General features: G+C 37.4%; 1 protein-coding gene across 4 annotated transcripts in view; it reads left to right on the forward strand.

The window, feature by feature from the left end:
* LOC127214182 (cyclin-dependent kinase 14) overlaps nucleotides 1–23,189 on the forward strand; it is a 294,998-nt gene that overhangs the window by 142,840 nt on the left and 128,969 nt on the right. For all 4 annotated transcript variants that reach the window (XM_051174586.1, XM_051174587.1, XM_051174588.1 and 1 more), the window contains one exon: nucleotides 6,620–6,714. In XM_051174586.1, the coding sequence (XP_051030543.1) occupies nucleotides 6,620–6,714 (95 nt within the window). The remainder of the gene's footprint in view (nucleotides 1–6,619; nucleotides 6,715–23,189) is intronic.

Raw genomic sequence — 23,189 nt, forward strand, 5'->3', positions numbered from 1 at the left:
TGTTCATTATCAGATTTTGCTTATTTTCCCTCATCCTGTGAGCTGAATGGGAACATTAAACAGATGAGTTTAGCTTTGAGGAAAAATGTGTTTAATTAAAACTCAGCAGATAGTCTTGGGAAAGTCATCTTTCTGGGAGATTCTCCTATTTATACACTTAGACTAAACAATGCTGAAAGTCTTGTGAGCCCTAGTTATTTCTGATTTCTGTGAAGACAACAGTTCTATTTTTGCCCTGTAGTTCATTAAAAATTTAGCAACATGTAGCTGTGGAGCTTGGTGTTGCTGTGTGGAATTGTTCTCTCGTTGGATACTTTGTTGAAAAAAATGGGTTACTATGGTGTTCAACTCTATGGCAAATTGAATAATTGACGCTCAAAGCTTCTTTATGTCTCTGTTGCTGCCTTTGACACATTCATTCCTCCCATGAAGATACTCAGTCAGCATCTTGAGATATGTGGGTTTAATCACTGGGATCAGAAAATAATTCTATTTGTGTCGGTGTTGAAAAAAGAAGAATGTGCCTATCTTAACTTTTTCAGTAGGCTCATAACCCCAAGTTACCAACCATGTCATATAAACTTGGAAAAATTCAGTGTCATGATTGATAAATTGACCTTTTCCCTTCTACCATTGAAATTTTGTTGTTTTGTTTTTTGAAACATGTCTCTCACTATGTAGCTCTGGCTGTCCTAGAACACACTGTGCACACCAGGTTGACCTCAAACTCATAGATATCCCCCTGCTTCTTTCTGCCTTCAAAATTCTGGAATTAAAGATGTGCACAACCACAACAAGCCTCTGGCATTGGAATTTTTATTGAGATTGCATTAAACTCATAAATTATAGGGGGTTGACACCTTGGAGTGACATTGAGATGATCTAACTAAAACAAAAGATGCCTTTTTATTGCCAGGTGTTTTATGTTCTTATTTTTATTACTATTTACTTAGCATAAAATAATAGGTTTCATTATAGCATTTTTTGTGAATATTTCCTTTTGTATGAGACTGTTCTCTACTCTTCTCCCTTCCAACACCCTGATGCCTATGCTGCTATTGTGTCATATGTATCTATTATCCTTTCTACATCCTTTCTTAAAAGTCCTCTTTCCCTTCTCATGATCCCGTTTCTAGACTTTACCCAAACTCACTCCCTTGTAGAAGCTAGGATTTGCATATGAGAGGGCATGTGATGTTTGCCTTTTGAGATTGGATCAACTCATTTAATTTAATAATTTCCAGACCCATCATTTCTCCTTTTGGATTTATAAAGTTCCATTGTGTATATGTACCTCATTTTCTTTGTTTTCATCAGTTGTTGGTTGTCTACATTATTGCCTTTTCTTGCCATTGTGAATGGAGAAACATGTTTGTGCTAATATCTCTGTGGCAGGATATGGAATGCTTTGATATGGAATGCTTTGGGTGTATGAACTGTAGTGGGATAGCTGAGTCAAGCAGTGGTGGTATTTCTGATTTTTTGAGAATCTTCCACTCCTTATTCCTACCATTCCTCTTTTCCCATATCTATCCCCATGCACAAAACTATAGTCCAAATGATCAGAGTTCATTTTTTAATTAATTAATTTCATTTATTTATTTTTCTATATTGAGCTATACGTTTTCCCTACTCCCCTCCTCATCCCATCTATCCTTCTGCGCCCCCCCCCCCACTCCCTCAAGCTCCCAGTTTCCTCAGGAGATCTTGTTTTTTTTCCCCCTTCCTAGGTGGATCCATGTGTCTCTCTCTTAGGGTCCTCTTTGCCACCTAGGTTTTCTGGCTTTTTGACTTTGCTTTATGTCTAATATCCACTTATATACAAGTATATATTATATTTGTCTTTCTGGTTCTGGCTTACCTTATTCAGGATCACTTTCTCTAATTACTTTCATTTGTCTGCAAGTTTCACTGGGCAGTGGTGGCAAATGCCTTTAATCCCAGCATTTGGGAGGCAGAGGCAAGCTCATCTCTGAGTTCAAGGCCACCCCTGGTCTACAAAGAGAGTTCCAGGACAGCCAGGTCTGTTACAGAGAGAAATCCTGTCTCAAAAAAAAAAAAAAGAAAAGAAAAAGAACAAAAGTAAAGAACACCTTCTGAGATACCATCTCAGGATAGCTTATGCTGGAGAGGATGTAGAGTGAGGGGAACTCTCCTCCATTGCTGGTGGGAGTGCAAACTTGTAAAAGCCACTTTGGAAATCAGTATGGCGGTTTCTAAGAAAATTGGGAATTAAACTACCTTAGAACCCAGCAATACCACTTTTGGGCATATACTCAAAGTATGCACACTTATACCACAAGGATATTTGATTAACTGTGTTCATAGCAGCATTATTTTTAATACCCAGAACCTGGAAACAACCTAGATACTCCTTAACCAAAGAATAGATAAGGACAATGTGGTACATTTATACAATGAAGTACTACTACTCAGAGTTCTTAAAGGAAAAATTGAAATGGCTAGGGAATGCTTTGAAAAGTGTTTAACATTGTTAACTTCACATAAACTTAGTTTTAAACCACTTTTTGATGTCATTTATCACCCCAGTGAGGATACAAATGACAGCTCCTTTGGTATGGGTGTGGGTGTGGGGGAAAGGGAACCCTTGATTGTGCTGGTGAGTGTGAGGCTGTGTAGTCATTTTAGATGAGTATGGAGGTTTATCAAAAAGCTTGAAATAGAACTACCATGTTACACCATCCTGGGTCTGTGCTCTAAGGAGCTTAGGTATAGCCTATTACAGAGACACTTTATATCTGTGTTCATTGCAGCTCTAGGCATAATACCTGGGAAGCAGAACTGTGGATCTTTTGTCCCATTTATAGACTGGCAACTTTTTGGTGATAAATTTTTAGATTTTCTATCTAGTAACCTCCTGACTGAAGTAGAATTTTCTTTCTTCAGGCTCTCTTTCCATTCTGGTGATTGTCTCCTTTGTCATTCAGTTGGTCAATTCTTAGGGTTATTTTCCTATGTTATTAGCATCTGATTCAGAAAGTTCCTGCCTATGCCTATATCTTAGACTATTTTCTCTTAGCAGTTTTAATATTTCAGGTTATAAGTTAAAGTCCTTGTTGTGTTTTGAATTGATTTTTGTGCAGGATGCAAAATGGGGATTTGATTTCATTCCTTGGACAATCATTTTTGCCAATACCATTTATTTATATTCAACAACAACAGCAGCAAAAACCATCTATTTAGTTACATGTAATAATTCTTTTTTTTTTTTTTTTGTCTTAATTGATAGATTGAACTGTTGTTAAGAAAGCAGTAACTTGAAAGCTTACTTTCAGGGGTTGATTTTTCAGTCTTGAAAATGTTCATGTGCACACATACAGACTATAGTAACACATCAGAAATACAAATATAAATAAACATCAGGTAGCTTTTCCACTTCCTTATTTTCAGATTCACTCTTTTATTTGAATCTTCTCAGTAGCATATTGTTTACCCACCCCACCCAGTCACTAATCTGTGAACTTTTATTTGGCAAAGGTGGTTCATTTATGTTGAGCTTAGCTTTCTCCTTATTTGATGATGATTCAATTAGTATGCTATTTTTTTTTTTTTGAGAATCTCTTGACCAACTTCCCTTTCCTTATACTCTTACTTCCATCCCTCTACTTATTTAACACGTATACATCCTAACTTATAAAAATGTAACAAATAGTTTTTAAGTTGTGTGACTTTGGAGTTAGTGTCTGTGCTTTGTTCTAATTAATTAATAAATCTCAACATGATTTTCTCTTTTCTTTGCCTTCTTATACACACCAGTCCAGCCAAGCCTTATGTTGTAGGAGTTAACACCTTATTTATAGTTACAGTGTATTCATATCTTTCTGTGGTCACACTGCCAAGAACAGAATTAGTGATACAAAGTCATTGTCTGTTTGATTGTTTGTTTATTTATTTATTTATTTTGGGACAGGTTCTCTCCACATAGCTTTTGCTGTCCTGGGAACTTACAATGTAGACTAGATTGACTTCAGTCTCATAGGGATCCCCCTACCTCTGCCTCGGGAGTGCCAACTAGTCCCAGCCAAACCACTTCCTCTTAACTTTATAAAATACTACCTACTATTTTGCAGCCATTGTTAACTCTGATTAACTTTTCTATGTAGATGCAGTCTCTCCTTGATATTTCTGGTGAGAATTTTGTTTAAAACTGAGTTTATTGCTGTATTTCAACCAAATCTTTTCTCCCATTCAATACTCATGAAATGTTTTTATACTGATTACATATTGATCATACAATAACTTCAAATTCATGCCTTTGGGCTGTTACCTCTGCTACTAGAGTTTTAGTTCCTCCTCTGACCATTAATCTCCATGCTTCTCTTTCATGGTTTCATCTTTCATGATTGTGTGAATTGACTTGTGACTTTAGGATTTGTACTCATGTTTTTATTTGAGAAACCAATGCTAGCTTATTCTTTTTCTGTCACTTGCTTCTGTTAATTGCATAAAAAAACCTTAGAAATTATTGCATTCTCTTGATGACTAAGGGTGTTGAATATTTTTTCAAGTAATCAAAGGCTATTTGTATTATTACATTGGCCCTTGTATGGATGTTGACCAATTGAGTCTTTGCTTTTCTCTTCAAACCGAAGACCACATTCTCATCTGCCCTTCCTGTTTTTATAAAGTTAACTCACACCTTACCTTTCTTGGGAAGACTTAGTGTTCTCGCTGTATTGACCAATCTCATGTATTCTTAAAGGTTTCATCTATTTTAGTCTAATAGTTTTCTTATGTGTTTAGGGCCATTTCTCTGAAATTTTACTCCTAATTACATTATACCATTCAAGATTCCTTAAAATGTTTGCTTAGATAATTTTTTTCATCATAATGAATCATTAATTTTGAAGAATGTATTTTTAGTTACCATGTCACATTTGATATGGGCAGGAGACAAAAGAACATACTTAGTCTTTTCATTTTTATTGAATGTTATAGTTGGCATAAAATGAGCTTCATTGTGACATTATAGTTATCTGTATCATTGTACTTTCTCTTATTAATCCTCCCACTACTCTCCCCTATAATCTCAATGTACAACTTTCTCCTTGTAAGCACTTTCCCCTCTCTTTCATGTGTGTTTATAAGCAAATCCCCCTTTTTTCCCCCCTGATCGTAGTCTTTCTTCTTCTTTCATGATGTCTGTATATGTCATATATGGGTTCACACACACACACACACACACACACACACACACACACACACACACACACACAAATATGTGGGTCCATATATGACAGAAAACATGACTCATGTATTCCAGAGTCTGACTTATGTTGCCTATGCCATTGCTATTTATATCATGTTAATGATAATCTATCAATTTTCCTGAAGATGTTATGAATTTCAGCTTCCTTATGGCTGAATAAAATTACATTGTGTATATGAATTTTATTTTTCATCTAATTAATCTATTGATGGTGATCTAGGCGGGTTGCATATATTGTATTTTCTGAGTTCTTTACTGCCATAGTAAAATCACTAGTTACATTCTCACCTGCAGTGTATAAGGGTTCTCTAGCATTTTTTGTCATGTTTTTTCTTGGTGGTACTTTCTCACTGGGATGAGATGGCATCTCAATTTTTTTTTAATTTGAACAAATATTGACCATCTATATTTCTACATTTGAGAACAGTTCTAGTTATTCACCTGTTTATTGATAAATGATTTTTCATGTTTAATTTTTTGAGACCTTCCAGTGTTGTTTATGTTAATCCTTTACCACACACCCAGTTTGCAAAGATTTTCTCCCATTTTGTAGGCTGTCTCTCTCTCCTTTCTGATGCTTGTTGCCTTTGCAGTATAGACACTCCTTGATTTCATGTCATCTCACATGTCAGTTCTTAATGTTTTTAAGATCTAGTAAGATGCAACATTAGGGTGATCAGTTATCCCTATGTAGTGTACGTTATCTATTTGACTTACTGCCAATATGTTGAAGGCTTATTTTTTAATGACTGAAGACTATACAGTTGTGATTTACTATAAGAGTAACAGTATTACCAGCATTATCAGTAATATAATTTATGCTATAATTACAGCTTTGTTATAATTGGAAAGCCATAGATAACATGACCATTCTAATAAATCTTTGTGGATAATAAAATGTGATTTATGTACAACTTTCAAATATTACAGATTTTTTTCCCTTTTGTTCCCTCCCCAACTACTGAAACAAGGTAACAATTACTCTACATCAATAGGATGTATAAAACACATGGCAGGGTATGTTTGACCTGTATATAATAGTTGATTAATCTCTAATTTAGAAGATTATGCCTTAATATGAAAAATGTTCATAACACATTGAAATGTGAGAACACAGATCATAAAACATATATTCTGAGTGTGAAGACATCTATATAAAAAGCATTTGCCAGCAAGACAGCCTTGGGGTGTTCTGTATCAAGATATTTACAGTGCTCTCCTGGTTAGATTATGGGTAAATTTAATTCTACATGTGTTTGTGTTATGAATTTGTACTATGACTTTATTGCATTATTTGAAAAATATTCTTATATCAGAAAGTTATTTTTCCATTGTCAGCCAATTGGTACTTTGATACTATCTGCTTTGTTTTCCCTGTTCCACGTTTAGCCAACAAGTCCCAAGTTTGGGAAAGCCGACTCATATGAGAAACTGGAGAAACTAGGAGAAGGATCTTATGCAACAGTATACAAAGGGAAAAGCAAGTAAGTTCAATGTTTTAAATAGTGAGTCACATGTGCCATGTATCTGTTTTCCTAATATTAAATAACAGCATATTTAAATAATAAATTTACAACAAATCTCCTGCTGTTTGCCTTTCTGGATCCTGTGGGCCCTCTTCAAACAAATCTAAAAGCTAAAGGAAGTGGTTTTCCTGAGCCAGGTGGTCTTGCAGACTTCTCTAGTAAATGTAACTATTTCTCAAATGACTAGAACTCTCTCATGAGAACTATTTTCCAGGTGAATGAAGCAATTACTTTCTCATGGTGGTTTAATATTTATTATAATTTTTTCCACTTTCCCATTTATTGAAAGTAGATTCTTCTCTCATACAATATATATTGACAATATATACTCAGGAGGTCCACAGAAATACCGAGTTAAACTCTATAATATATGTACAGAGAACCTGGTGCAGACCCGTGTATGGCCTGTGCTTGCTGCTTCTTTCCTCTGAGAGCACATATGTGCATTGCTTAGTTGGTTCAGAGAGCCTTTTCCTCCTGATGACCTAAGTCTTCTCTGGCCTTACACTTTTCATGCCTCTTTGCCTCCCCTTTCCTGAGGTTCTCTGAGTTCTGAAGTGAGGTATTTAGTGGAGACCTCCCATTTAGACTCTCTCCAGTAATGTCTGGCTGTGGGTCTCTGCACCTACTCCCATTTGCTGCCAGAGGAAGCCTCTCTGATGATAACTGAATAGGGCACTGGGTATAGGAGAATATCATTAGGAGTCATTTTACTGATTTTTGTTTGTTTGTTTGTTTGTTTATTTTAGACCAGTAGTGTTTGGTTTTACCTTAGGTCTCTGTGCTATCTAATCTCTGGTACTTGGCCTCCCAAGTGGTGTCAATTACAGGTTCTGTGCGGTACAGTAGGCCTTAGTCAAATCAAACATTGATTGAATACTCCAACAGTCTCTGTGCCACTGCTGCCCTAGCATATCTGGACAGATTGTAGGTCAAAGGCTTTATGTAGAGGTTGATATTTGTGTATCTCTTTTTTGAGCCTTCAGAATACTTTTCCACATCAAAGACACTAGAATGTAGAGGTGAGAGCTCTGTGTAGACATCAGCTGGACTTCTCCATGTTCAATGAGTTGTATGGATGTTGTATTCAGCAATGGTGCCTCACTTTCAGTTTGCAGAGAGAAGACTGACATTGCCCATTGTCTTAGAATCAGCCTGTGTTGTTTTGGGATTTTCATATGACCCCTTTGGCCACTAAATCAATTGAATGCAACCCAGTCCTTGTATTGGAAGCCTCATTTAGTAACAAGAGATGGCTAGACTGTATTCTTCCATTATAGGAGACCTCATTAGGATCTCCTCCTTGTAGTTTAGGAAGTTTGCAGTGCACTAGATTTCCATATCCCCCCTCAAATGCCCCTCAGTTTCAGCTGTCTCTCCCTTCATTCTCTCTCACACTACCTACTTCCCTTCTGTCTTCCTTCCTGATCCTACTGTTCCTGTCTCCACCTGCCCCAAATCCACCCGTAAACTCCATTCTATTTCTCCCTCCCACCCGAGACCCTTTCTGTCTATATAACCTTTCTGTGTCTACAGATTGTAGTGTGGTTGTCATATACTTAATGAATGTCTAATGTCCTCAAAGAAAAGAATATATAACACATTTACTTTTCTTGGTCTGGGCGATACTTTCTAATTCCATCAATCTGTCTGCAGATTTCAAAATGCCATTATTTTAACAGCTGAGTAATACTCCATTGTGTGAATGTACCATGTTTTCTTTATCCATTCTTCTGTTGAGGGCCATGTAGGGTTTCGAATAAGTATAAGTGATCTAAATCCAAACGTATTGTCATTGTTGACATCCTTTTATATTAAACATTTGTTCCAGTTTTCTCAAGTCATTTAGTTTAAAATGGTAAGAATTTATTTTCTTCCTTTTTACCTTTCTCTTGTGGTAGTGTGTAGAGTACCTTCCTATACCCAAGGTGCTAGCCTATAGTCATGAACCTAGGTAGAAGCCAGCTAAGTTTCTTGTTCAATGAGTTGTTTAAGTGTGTTTTCAGGAATGGGGCTGTACTACCAGTTTATAAAGAACAGCCTATAATCTTAGCAACTGCCTGGGTTGTTTGCAAGTTCTGATGGGACCTCATTGACCAAAAACTCAATTAGATGTAACCCATTCTCGGATAACTAGTTGGGGCTAAGTCTCACCCATTATTTGGTGATTTCATTTAGATTGCTTTTATACATGATTGTGGTGATTTAAAAGAAAATGACCCTGATAGGCTCATAGGGAGTTCCTTCAGGATTCTGCCCAGTTTGAATCCCTGTCCTGACTTCTTTCAATAATGAATAGCAACTGTAAGATGAATAAACTCTTTCCTTCCCAACTTGCATTTTTGTCATGGTGTTTTTGTTGCAGCACTAGAAACCCTAATTAAGACAGCCCTATGTTGGATGTGTAGTTGGGAAACATCTTTTCCCATTCTGTAGGCTGTTGTTTTGTCTGAATAATGGTGTCTTTACCTTGCAGAAACTTCAGTTTCATGATGTCTTATTTATCAGTTGTTGATTATTAGTGCCTGTGTTAATGGTTTTCTGTTGAGAAGTCTTTTCCTCTGCCAATGAGTTCAAGGTTATTCCTTATTTCCTTTTCTCTCACTTTCATTTTATCTGGTTTTATGTTGAGTTCTTTGATCCATTTGGAGTTGAATTTTGTGCAGAGTGATAGATATACATCTATTTGGAATCTTCTATATACAGCTTTTGTTGAATCTTCTGCTTCCATATTGTGGAATAATTTGAGGAGTATTGACATTAATTTTAATTTGAAAGTCTGGTAGAAATCAATGCCAAAATCCATCTGCCTTAGGCATTTTCTTGGGGGTGTGTGTGGAGAATTTTATTGGCTGCTTCTGTTTCCCTTGGCTTATAGGTCTGCTTATTTGATCTTGATTTAATTTTTGTAGGTGGTATGGAGAAAATTATTCCTTTCTTGTAGACTTTCTAATTTGTTTTTCCAGATTTGGATTTTTCAAAAGCCTTCTTTGACATATTTCTGAGGATTCCTTCTTCCATACTTTCCCATCTCTGAATGTTAGTAAATAACTGTATCCAGTGACAAGAAGCTTGTAGGAAGCTTCTGTTTTAGGAATAACTCAAGGCCAAAGCCTTTTTTCACCTTAGTAACTATTAAATGATGATGAAAATAATTTCCAAACATCCCTATTTTAACATCTTTTTAAAAATCTATGACAGGAAATTGAAGGAGAACAATGAATTGAAAATTTGGCTTAGGTTTAATGTGTGTGTGTGTGTGTGTGTGTGTGTGTGTGTTTGTGTGTGCTCATATTTCTTTAGTTTTTAAATAAAGATGATTAAATATTCCATATGAAGATCATTTCTAAGAAATGCAGAAATATACTGTTAAAGCTAATATTTGTGTTAACTTTGGGTGCTGTTAAAGGGCTTGTAATTTCAGTATGGAGTCAATATGATAGGGCATGAAAAAAAAGTATAACCAGATAACTATACTATTAATGACTTTGTCAAGCAACTTGGGAACATGGAAGGTTAGGGTGATGCTCTTTAGAGTGAAGAGCACCCGTAAAATCCATTCTATTTCTCCTTCCCACAGAGGTTGTATCCTGAGATTTTTCAGTCTTTCATAAAGAAAATTAAGTAGTATTCATTATATAAAACTACTTGTACATTTAAGGTTAATAATGTGATGGTAACTAGCCATAATGAAACAATTATTTGGAAGTAACAATACTATTTTTACCTCACTTATCTCTTGCTATGACCTATGTGGTCCCTACTATCACAGTGTTTCTCCATCTCACCTGTTAGCAGCCTTGTTTCATGGACTTTCAACAACTTTTCGTGCTTACACATGTTGTAGTATCAACACATGTTTAGCTCATGTCTTTTTGGCTATAAGGCATATTTTTTTTCTAATTTCTACACCATTACTTCTTAAAGTAATTACATTCTGTAAAGCCTTGGAAAGATTTGGTCCTTGTTGAATAATCCAGATGGTTTTCACATATGCTCTGACTTGTCTCAATTGTGATTCAAACAAAAGCAAACATATTATTTGATGATAAGGAAACAAATCGAGCACTTAACAACTGCCTGCCCACAAAAGATATGTTCAGCTAATGAGCAGGTTAATAACTGTTATAAATTTAACATGTAGATTTGTTTCAAAATCTTAGAGAGTGTTGAACATTTTTCCATTTATTATTCTTGAATATAAAAAGACCAGTACCTTTACTCTTTGAGAAGGATATTTCTGGACAGTTGATAGCTTTCATTCCAGTAATTTTAAATTTATCTTGTCAGCATTTCATAAGAAGTCTCAAGTCTGCTGGTCACATGTAGAATTTAATTTCCCTGAGCAAGAAATGAAAACCACTTCCTACTCACAAGATTTAAGAAATGATAGGCTGACTGGGCTCCTTTTCTTTTGGGTATCAAGGTCTGCATAAGATAACGGCTATGCACTTGTCCTATAGAAGAGAGTAAGAGTTGAGTTTGGTGAATCCTTAGAGTGCAACATAGAGAAGCCTTTTAAATAATGGAAAACTTATTTCTATACTCTTCAACATTCTCACATAAAGATCTGCATCCCTACTCTACCTTGAAACATTGTATTTAGCATCCTTCTCAGTTTTTCATTATCTTCCTGAAAAGCTGCTTGGACTTTGAGATTTCTGAGATTCTCCATTTGGGAGGATTCACACACATGTTCATTGTATTGATGTGTGTAGGTGACATGTTTACATTTCACCACCAACCTTGTTGCAGTTGCTAGCCAGATCTGGAAAAACAATGAACCACAAATTTGGTGGCTTAAACATCAGGACTTTGTTGTACCACAGTTCTGGAACTAGAAGTGAAAGGTCAAGGGGAGGGCAGTTTGTTCCCTTGAAGAACCTCTGAGGGTGAGATGCTCACTCCAGCTTTGGGGTGTGGCAGTCTTGGTGTTCCTGAAGATATTCTTCCTTTAACCTTCACAGTGTTCTGCTTAGTGTGGTGTGTCTGCCTCTGCCCAGTGTTCCCTTTGAATCAGGACATACGTTTTATGGGATTATTGTCCTTCTTAATGACCTTAAGGACCTTCTTGATGACCATAGTTTCTGCCATACTTTCTCTTTGTGTGTGCATAACATGTATATGTGCATATTTGTGTGTGTGTATGTGGGGGGGTGGCTCTCCCCTGCATGTGCATGTTTAGGCCAAACGTCAATATCATATTGTTGTCAACCCTAATTTTGAGACAGTGTCTCTCATTGTATCTGGAACCTTTCATTTAGGCTAGCAAATTCCTGGGATTATCTGTCTTCACATTGCCAACTCCTTCCACAAAAGTGACTATAGGCTCCTGTGTCAGTTCAGTGATGGAGTCAGTTAGAAGACTTGGTGAGTGTAGCTTCTCTGACATTCTAGGAGACAGCCTCACAGCACACTTCCTGTTCCTCCGGGCTTTGGCTCTTACAATCTTTTCCCCCCTTTTCTCCAATGATTCCTGAGCCTTAGGTGCAGGGGTTGTATTGGAGATTATCAGTCAGGCCTGGGATCCAGTACTCTACATGTTGATTGGTTGCAGTTTTCTGATATCATCTCCATATGTTATAAAAGAAAGTTTTTGATGAAGGGGAAGAAGTACATTTATCTGTGCATATAAGGAGACTTATTTAGATTGTTGTTAGGAATTACTCTGGTTTAGTAAGGTCGTGGTTGTAGATTCTCTTCCAAGATCCATGACTTCACACATTCCATTATCAAGGTATAATTTCCCTCTTATTCATTCTAACCAGAGAGTTGGTACCACCAAAGTGTGAGTGCTACTGTAGCATCCTTAGGGGACCATGTTCATATACTGGTCACTGTTATCTTTCTTAGGCACCATAGCTTTGTTTTGGAAGCTTACAGTGTGCCTTCTGGGACCATGAAATCTGGCCCTCGGCGAGAACGCATTCGGGTCCTCTAGGCCCTGTGTGTGAGGTACATAGTCTCTTCAGCAATAGAGATGTATTTTCTACTTCTGTGGCAGCATCTGAGGAATGTACCAATAGCCTGTAATGTTTTGAGAGTCTCTTGGACAACCCTGACCAACCACTCAAAAGATGGCTTCTTATGCCTAGTCCAGGAGTTTATTAAGTTAATCTGTGCCTCTTGTGGAGACTAGACAATGTGACAGTTTCTCCTCCTTCTATTCCTCCCCATTGCCCTCACCATCCAGATCTACTCCCTTTCTGCCTCTCATTAGAAAAGAACAGTTTTTTAAATGGTAACAACAAAAGATAACACAAAAAATATAATAAGATAAAACAAAGTCCACCACATCGAAGTTGGACAAGGCAAACCAACAGGAGGAAAAGAGCCCAAGAGAAGGCATGAGAAACAGAGACCCATCTGTTCCCACACTCAGGGGTCCCATAAAAATACTAAGCTCATACCTATACTGTATTTGTAGAAGAATTGTTGCTGCCCAGAGTCAGTTCTGTGCTTGTTGCTTCATTCTGTGTGGGCTTATATGAGCCTTGTTCAGTTGATTCAGAGGGTTTTGTCTTCCTGGTGTTCTTCATCTCCTCTGGCTCTTATACTCTCCCTCTTCTTTCTATGGGCTTTTTGAGCTCTGAGGGGAGGCATTTGATGGAGACCTTCCATTTAGAACTGATTACTTCAGGGTTCTCCCCTGGCTATCTGTGTAATGTCTGGTTGTGGGTTTCTGTATTTTGAACTTACCATGTTTAATTAGGTTTTTAAGTCAAGGTCTCCCTGCTTAGTCTAAGCTGTTCTGGAACTTACTGTATAGACCAGGCCGCCCTTGGAACTTTCGTAATCCTTGTGGCCCATTGCTGCAGAATGCTGGCGGTTTCAGATATGCACCAGTTTCCCAGGCCAGGACTCATTAATATATATTTTAAAATACTTGTTTGTTTGTCTTTTTGTGTATATGTGGGGGAGGGGCAGAGGAGGTGGGGTAGAGCATGTAGGCCATAGTGTGTATGTGGAAGACATCTTGAGGGAGATGGTTCACCCCTTCCACCATGTGGGTCCTAAGATTAACCTCATGCTTGGTGGCTACGGAGTTTACCTAGTGACCTCTTTTGCTAGCCCTTGTTAATATTTTTGAAGTTTCTTCAACCAATGTTTGTTGTGTTTACTTACAATTATCCCCCTAAATGCTGCATTACTTAATTACCCATTGCTGTGGCAAAATAACTGATAGATGAACAGTAGGCTTGTTTGGCTGATAGCTTGAGGGGCCTCAGCCCACCATGACACGAATTGGTCACATGTGACATTTGAAAGCAGGGAGTGGTGAGTGCTGATACCCTGTTGGCTTTACTGTTTTAAGCAGTATGGTTTGGAATGGTTGGTGGTTGGCTTGTATGGGTAGCCATGAGTGCATGGCTATTGTAAATAAAGCCAAGACTTCCCACCATGTCAGCTCCCCAAATGAGATGTGCATACCCATATTCTGTTTGATTGCTGGCAGAACAAACCAGAGCTGTTCTTAAGCTCAAATGTGGGATTGCATGTGCATGGTAACGTTATAAACCCTTGCTTTCTGCAGCAGAGATGGCAGGGCAGCAAACAGGTGGGACTGTCACTGCTTCTGAGTTTCCAGGCTTCAGGTGTCATCCGAGGATGAACAGCAGCCTCTTTGTTCCATCTCTGGAACTGGAGTTTGGAGCCGCTCTGTCTAAGTCACCCTACAGATGGTCATTTTCTCAGATCATCCCCAGTTTCTGTGGAGGTGAGGATGCCAAGGCCTCCCTCCACAGGCACCCGCTAAGCTACTTCTGAAGAACCTGCCCACACTGGTTTGTGCCAGCAGTAAACTGTTATCTCAGAGGTCAATAAGAACAATGGAGGAATTTGCTCACTTTATGTAATGTGAGATTTATGTGATTGAAAGTGTCAATCTTCTTTAGCATTTCATTCAGCCAATTTGTGCTGAATAATTGAACTTGAAGTTAAATGACCTCATAAATTGAGAGGGTAGCCAAACCCAGACTGATATGTACTAAATGCATTTCAAAGAGCTCTTCAAAGCCCCAGGGAGAAACATGGAAAGGAATGCTTTTAATTAAAACAAGCACTGAAAGAGAGAGGCAGCACAGCTAACCACCTTTCCAGAATGTGTGAGATTACAGACATGATTCTTATGCTTGCCCTCAAGGTCAACGGCATTGGAGGAGTCAGAGAATTTTAAAAGTCAGAAATCCCTAGATGGAAAGCACTGAATTCCAGGTTTATTGGAGTTCCAACCTTAGTTTGTCCCTAGAGGTCACCTGTCCATAGATAGGAGCTTGGTGCAGACGGGAGGCAAATTGGTCCACATCTTGGGGTTTGTTTGGGGTGCTCCTCTCTGTTTCTAATTAAGTCTGCTCCTATGCCTTTTATACTTGGGTCTTTGGGCCTAAACTGTCTGCAACTTGCTTCAAAGATCAAACTGGGACCAACACTATTAGTTGTTGGACATGGAGATAGCCTTACAGCATGCATTTGTTTCGTGATTTAATGCACATATGGTATTACCCTGTACAATAGGAGAAATGGGATATGTATAGAGTAACTACGTAATAAATGAGGTTTGTCATGTGATTTTTAGTGTTCTTTGAGTATAGGGGAAAGTTGAAAATAGGACTTTTATCCTTACCTATTTCAAGGAGGATAACAGCCTACCCACTCACATCTGCTAATTTTATTTTTTAGAAACATTAAAGCTTACTCAAATTGCAGATTCCAACCCTGCTTTCCTTTGGAAGAAGAATGCAGACATTAGAGTTTGGTTCATTGGTACAGCTGGTTTCATTTAGGTTGCAGCAGATAAAACAAACAGTGCCTAATCTTTTTTGACAAAAGTGACAATAAGGTTATTGTTTAAGCAAGAAGCACGATTTCAATTATTAGAATAACATGTACTGGAACAACTTTCTATTAGACAGTGCTTAAGTGCAGTGGCCTCTGTTAGCCTTTTTGATGGAGTTTTTTGATCATGTTATTGGGGCACCCTCAGAACAGTGTACTGAAGGCTGTGTTAGTGTGGTCACTAATTCTTTTTGAAAGGTTAAACATGGAGAGTTTTGATTATTGAAGTGATTATGTTTCATAGTGTGAGGGGTTCTAGAATCTCTGTTTTGGGGATATCTGAGAATGAGAGGCTGCAATGATGTTCTTTGCTTCAGCCGTGATCCCGAGTAGCATTCTTTTTAGTTTGAATTAATATGCTAGATACCAGCACCTTACTACTGGGAGCTGGTGACTCTCACCTGCCTGTCAGGATACATTTGATAGGGTCTGGAAGCTTATTTTGTTTTCATCTCTTGGGAATGGTAGTGGCCACAGACACTGCCAAGAAATACCCTAAAAATTAACAAAACCACCTCCTGAAATTAAGAGGTTTTGTTCCTGATGTCATGGTCCTGGGATTGATAAGCCCTGCTTTAAACCATGGGGTGCACAAAGGCAGTATCTGTCTAAAAGAGCTCATTTCTCTGAGTTTCTGACCAAGCACTTCCTGTGCTGTGTGTGCAACAGGGATGTAGTGAACAAAACTCAGGCCCTCTTCTCACAGAGCTGTCGTCTAATGGGAGAAGCAGGAACAATAGACATGTCTATACTTGCAAATTGTGTGAGCAATGAAAAAGAGCAAGGTGAGGGGAGAGGTCTGTTGTAGATGGGTAGACACTGGGAGTCTTGTTGAGGAAGGAACACTTATGTGGGTCTGAAAGAGAAGTTTTTTTTGTTTTGTTTTGTTTTTGCCAACCAGGTAATGAGAAGGAAAAAATGTATTTCATACCAGGTTTCAAGGTAGAAGAGACCTCAGTAAAATAGAACTGTGACTATGGCTTTATAATGGCCCAGGGCAATTTGAGAAGTCTACAGTACCTTGAGGATTGTCATTGGATATTTGTGTTTATGCAACTACTGCAAGAATCAATCATCTAAAATGAGACTTCAACTAACTATCATTTATTATCATGTTCCTGCAGTTGGGTAAGGACTGTATATAAAAAGTCTCTATGTGGCTGGGTGGCAAAGGCAGGTAGATCTATGTGGGTTCCAAGACCAGCCTGTTCTACTAGAGCTAGTTCCAGGACAGTCTCCAAATCCACAGATAAGCCCTGTTTCAAAAAAGAAAACAAAACAAAAACCAACCAACCAACCAACAAACAAACAAGCAAGCAAAAATCTATATCTTGTCCATGTTTGTTGTTTGGTGCATTTTGACTGGGATACAAGGTACCACTGGTATACTGGTTTACTACATGGCTGACAGATGGTACAGGTTCTATATCTGAATTTGATTTAATAATAGTACAATGAGTATTCAAGGACACAGAGAGACTTAAGATATCTATACTACCATGTAAAGAGCTCGAACATTATCCTTACAAAGAAAAGCATGCTGATTAGAAATGAGTGACTTTTCTTAAATCTCTCAGATACAGAGAGAATTCTCACAGAACAAGCCACTGACCTAATCTCTAAAGAGATATGGGCTTTCTGATGTTTGTACCCAGAATCTGCTTACCTACATTACATCCACTGAAGCCATAAACTTCTAGATGGTAATATGGACAAGTAGAGTGTTTGCCATCAATCTTACAAAGGGGTAGGAGGTTGCAGTTGAGAATTCTTGGAAATGAGGTTTCTGTGCAATATATGGTGTGATCCAGGTATATAAAAATGGCCTTATTTTAGTGAAAACCAGATGTCATACACTTTAGAGCAAGCATTATAAAAATTTAAGAAAGTATAAGGTATGTGAACATATAAAATAGGATCATATAAAACTCTCAGTTAAAATCAGAAGCAGAAAAATCAGAAGGGCAAATATAATAGACAGAAGATAGTTTCAAACACAATAGACTTTCATACAACTCTATCAAAATAATTTCATGTAAGTGGTCAAAATATACCAATTAAAAGACCCTAAATAGACGAAGAATCATTTATCTCTTTTTAATGAGAAATCCTCTGACTATAGAAGCTCAGATTAAAAGTGAATGGACAGAGTGAAAATTTGTCATGTTAACAAATTATAAAAAGATGAAGTAGCCATGTTAGTTTCAGCCTAAACAGAGATTTTTGGTAATTGAGGAGACCCTTCAGGGATGAAGGAGCTGTTACATAATTATAATAGGGCCAATTCCCCAAGAAGTATCTATGTGACAGAAAACAAGACAAATAATTCTGAAATATGAGAAGTGAGAGTAGATGGAAATTTCAGAGGCAGAAAAGTTTCCTGCTCTAGCTGACTTTTTATTATTTTTTGTCAGTAATTCATATCTCAAGCAGATTGAACAATCAGCGAGGATTTGATCAGCACTGTTAAGATTTATAAACTGAGATTGGAGAATAGTTTAATATTTGGTGCTCTGTTTACCCATTCTGTTAGCCAAGTGTTCAAAGAGAGTGGACTCATGGACAGAGAACATAGACTACACCTCTCAATGGGGAGTATGAGTTAGCATTGGGGCCAAATTTAAAGGCCTCATATGGATTTGGGTTTTATTCTAATCTGAACTCCATTCTTGTCCTTCTTCTTGCAGTTTTCTTCCCTGAGCACTTGTCCTTTCGGGTTAAGTTTTAAGATACTCTGTGTAGAAGAGGAAGGGTCTGTTTGGCCTGGGTGTGCTGTTTGGAAAGGGACCTTTTTCCTGATAAGCTTTACTTTTGATTTCAGTCCTGGTTTACATATATTGTCTTTGGTCACTGTAGTCATCACTTCTTTTTCACTATAAATATTGTCTTCATTTACATGAGTAATTATATGATAATCTTACTTATATCATACTTAATACTTCTTAAAAGTTGGTAGAATATTTTTTCCTAAAACAAAATTGAACTAAAATAGTTTATCTTAGGATTAAATTGAAGATTCAAAAGCATCAATTTCAATGACACTGTAGAAGTATTTTGAATTTTTTGTGATTGTTACTTAGTGTTTAATTCAAACTTGTCAATTAGTTTGAAAAGTTTTCTTATATGGCCTGCAGAGCTTTATGATTTTTGTGAAAAATGACCAGCTTAAAATTTAAATTGCCTCTCTTATCATTTATTACTCATAACTTATGTTCATTAAAGATAGTGTCAATAGCTATCAATAGCTGAACATTTGAAACAGGAATTTATGAGTAAGCTGAGGCTTAGTTGAACTCAGATACTATTTGAATCCATAGCTGACTATGTGAAACACTAATGCATTTAGTCAAGTGTTTACTACCTATTTAACATGAACTCAAAACCAAGTGTATATGCTATTAGTAATAATGATGTTTCCATAGCATAAACAAGCCCTTGTATTAATATTTACATTGAGTAATCAGTGTAAGAGTGTTTTATAGGCATCTTGTCTATAAAAGAATTTGAAGTACAGAATATCATAGTAGAACAGAAGATGATGGAGGGGAGGGGCTTTAGGGAAATGAGTGACCCTTTGCCTAAGTGTGAATGGTTTATCAGAGAAGTTCAACTTCAAGGCTGTGTCTATGGCATAATCGTGAAGTGGTGGGAATGTTCTATGTCTTTGTCTGTAGAATCTGAAAATGGGCAATGTGATATGAGCTTACTGGCTTTGAACCAACAAACTATCTGAGCTTAAAAAGTCTCAGACAGAGAGGAAATTGTTTGAAGATTGCTGGCATAAAACTTTTGTCATTTTTTATGGTTGATTCCTGAGCAAATATGTTCTTTCTTTATAGCATTCCAAGGAAACAGACACTTCCCCGCATAAATGAATCCTTTGAAGTTATAAAAGCTCATTCAGTATCAAGTTCAGAATGGCCACTTTGGGATTGCTTTTTGTAGGGATTTAAATCTGTGACCTTGCAGATCTACAAGCATTGTCTCAGCTGAGGGAAACTATAAGCATTAGGTACTTTGGATGATATTTGAAAGCCCTGTTGTAATTCAGTAGAGAATACCTGAGAAGTTGTTTCTGATCAGTTTTATGAGTTAGGCTGGAGAGTGAATTCTGAGGAAGCAGAGGGGTCAAAATCTGTAGAGGGGGATAAAAGAACCCTAGAAGAGGGAGAAGAGGAAGCAGAGATTTTTGTGGTATGTGGGATCAAACCTCCTATGAGGTTTCACTGGAAAATTGAGATACTGAGAAAGCAAATAGGTAATATTACAAATGAAGCCTACTATGATTCCTTAGAAGTCAGAATTCCCAATGAATAAGAGATAGACTAGACAGTGACACTTTTTAAAACAAAAACAACAATAACAAAAAAATAACTTCCTAATCTTAAGAAGTTTCAGTGCTAAGCTTTTGAGGGTTCTGAGGGCACTGGGGAATATAACCAACTTAAAAGCATAGTGAATTATAAAGTTAAATAGTGTTAGTAGTGTTTAATCTCTAAATATAATAAAAAGAATGAAGTAACAGAGTAGCAAAAGAGGAAAGCAGAGAATAGGAGGAATTGTAGTCAGAGAGGAGAATGAGGAGGGAGGGGCTAATAGGTGAGTGAGCAAGCATAAGAGAGATCTGGTGGTACAGAAAGTCACAGGTTCAGAGGCATCCTGAAAGGATGCCAGGACAGTTTGTCATTAAGAAAATGTTCTTTAGGCTGGGCACTGGTGGCACATGCCTTTAAATCCTAGCACTTGGGAGGCAGAGGCAATTAGATCTCTATGAGATTGAGGCCAGCCTGGTCTGTAGAGCGAGTTCCAAGTCAGGTTCCAAAGCTACAAAGAAACCCTGTCTCAAAAAAACAAAAAGAAAAAGAAAGTGTTCTTTAAGTGTTTGTAAAAGACCATTGGGAATGGAAATTAAGAATGTGGAAAAAAAAAAAAAAGAGTATATACCACTCTTCTGAGGGGTGTGGCATGAAGATCCAGAGACTGAGAGGCCAGGCGTTCAGATCATTTTAGTTTTAACGAAAGTAGGAAAGAAATAGGGAGAGAGACTAGAATGATGGGTTAGTAATAAGGAGGAAAAATGACTAAGGAACTCCTTGAAGTATATTCGTGTATTCTTTCTGGAAAACTTGGAGCTCTGTTTCTATCAGTTGGACTTTCTTCCACATGTCTCAGATAATTAGTCTTCAATTTCTTGTGACAGCTGTGGGTTTCAAATATTTCTTTTTTGGTGTCAGCTTCATCTTATTTAGGATTTAGACCATATGGAAATTATCGTCAGATATTCCAGCTGCCTTTGTGTTTATATTTGTATATTTATATTTGTGTAAGCCTTAGTGTGTGGCTTTACTCTTGGCATTTTTCACACCAATGCCAATGTGATTTGTTAAAGTAACATCTACTTTTGTGACTCTCTCCTCTTGTTATTTCTTTTCTCTTTGTAATTTAGATTCATGGACTAAAGGTAAATTTATAGAGTCATTCCTATAAAATGGGAAGACTGTGGTTGAATGAACACATCTACAGTGTTTGGAGTGCTGTATCACTATAGTGTGTGCCAAGTGAGTCTATTTGTTTATCTAGTAAAACATTTTAGAAAAGATTTGAAACAAGACAATTTTCCACATTTTTTCCAAGGAAGAAACTGATGTCCACCTAGTCTAAAAATGTGCTAAATCATGTAGGTGACTCCACCATAAATCAGAACAAGTCATTCCAGGTATTATGTGACTTTTAATATTTATCAGTTTTAAGTCTGGGCTAATTCCACTTTCCTAAATTAAAAGTTTTGGTAATAGTCTCAACTCTCGCCCTATGCCTCTATGTTAATGTTGTGGTTTTGTTTCATTTTGTTTTGCCATTAACCTATATTTTCACTGCCCTAGGCATCTTGGCAATGATATCATAGCTATGTCCTCACTTATTCCATTCTCGTAATGTTTGGAATTCTGTGTGCTGTGGTGGATATGCGCATGAGAGAGAGGGAGAGGAGAGGATGAAGGGAGAGAGAGAGAGAGAGAGAGGAGAAAGAGGGACAGAGAGATAGAGAAGGAGAGAGAGAGAGAGCAAGAGGAGAAGGAAGAGGAGGCAGAGAGGGGGGAGATGGGGAGGGAGAGGGAAAGGGAGAGGGAGGGGTAGAGACAGTACACTGCTCCCTGTCCTTTCTGGTGGGTTATGTGTTTTAGAAAAGAACTTCCAATTTAGTGCTGCCTTTTTCTACAAATCTCAGCTCAAAATTTCATGGCATCCGTTTCTTGTACTGCTTTTCATTTGTTGCCATTTGAGTAAATGGCAAATATAACTCCCAACTCACCAACTCATTGTGTGGCCCATTTATATCCCTTACAAGTAGAGGAGAAATAGTAATGCAGCTATTCTTCAAGAATAAAAGTCTCTCAAATGGGATTTTGAGTAAATTAGAAATTCAGATTTTTTTTTTACTCTTACCTGAAACATCTCTCTGTGGAGTATTGTGACTGTAGTTAAGCGTTCTTTGTAAATGGGCTGCGAAGAGAAAATACTCTCTGCCTCTATTGTGTGCCTTGAAACTCTTGCCAAAATTTCAAGGTCTTTCTTTTTACTTTTAGCCGTTTCTTTGTGCTTTAACTGAACACATTAGATTGTATGTATTTATATAAACTGTCATATGGGCTTCCTTTCTTAAGTTGCTAATCATTTTTGTGAAAGCTGTTAAGACTTCAGCTAATTTAACATTGATCTAAGAAGGGCTTATTTCATTAATAAGGCCTGTATAGTAAATGCTTGCAGCTATATAGCAACCAGACTGCAGAGGCACGTTTCCTGCAGCATGCTTCAAAAATGCTCCCTGTGTATATGGATTTTGTGGAAGAGAGTTTGGGAGAGGATGTAGAGGTTGTTTTTGTGTTATTTGTCTACCATAGGCAAAGGATCTTGAATTTAAATGTATTCACTTTAATATAATAACTAATAATTTTTGTATGACTGAATTCCATTTTAACAAGACAAACATAAAAGAAAATATTGAAGAGACAATATTCCCAGTGATCACTCTGAGGAATCCTTCCACTATTGTGTCATAGAAAAATGAAGCCCAGAAAAATAAAAAGAGAAGCTAGTTATCCAATGCTTTAAAGAGTTTTTCTTTTAAAGAAACACTACCTGAAATTTGGTAAACTGGGAGCACACACACACACACACACACACACACACACACACACACACACACACACACACACACAGAGGCACATATGTGAGTGTGCATGAGTGTGCATGTACACACAAAGATAGCTAGATAGATAGAGACAGACAGGCAGACAGACAAACATGTTGGAATAACCTAAATACCTTGTTCTGTGAACAGCATCAAAACAAAACCTTGGTAATATGTCTTCTTAAGCAGCTTGCTATTTTAGCCCTTATTTCTGATAGTTGACTTCATTTGATTATTGAAGCTAGGTTGCAAGAAAGAAACCAACATGGATTTTTCTCAAAGGGGCTAAGTTGTGTTGTCTTACATGAAAGGTATTTAGAAGCAGAGGCCCACAGCTAAATACTGAGCCGAATTCCTGGAATTGTAGAGAGGGGGGACTGATGAGCAAAGAAATCAAGACCAGGATGGG

This window comes from Phodopus roborovskii, unplaced genomic scaffold, assembly GCF_943737965.1.
Source record: "Phodopus roborovskii unplaced genomic scaffold, PHOROB, whole genome shotgun sequence".
Classification (NCBI taxonomy): Eukaryota; Metazoa; Chordata; class Mammalia; order Rodentia; family Cricetidae; genus Phodopus; species Phodopus roborovskii.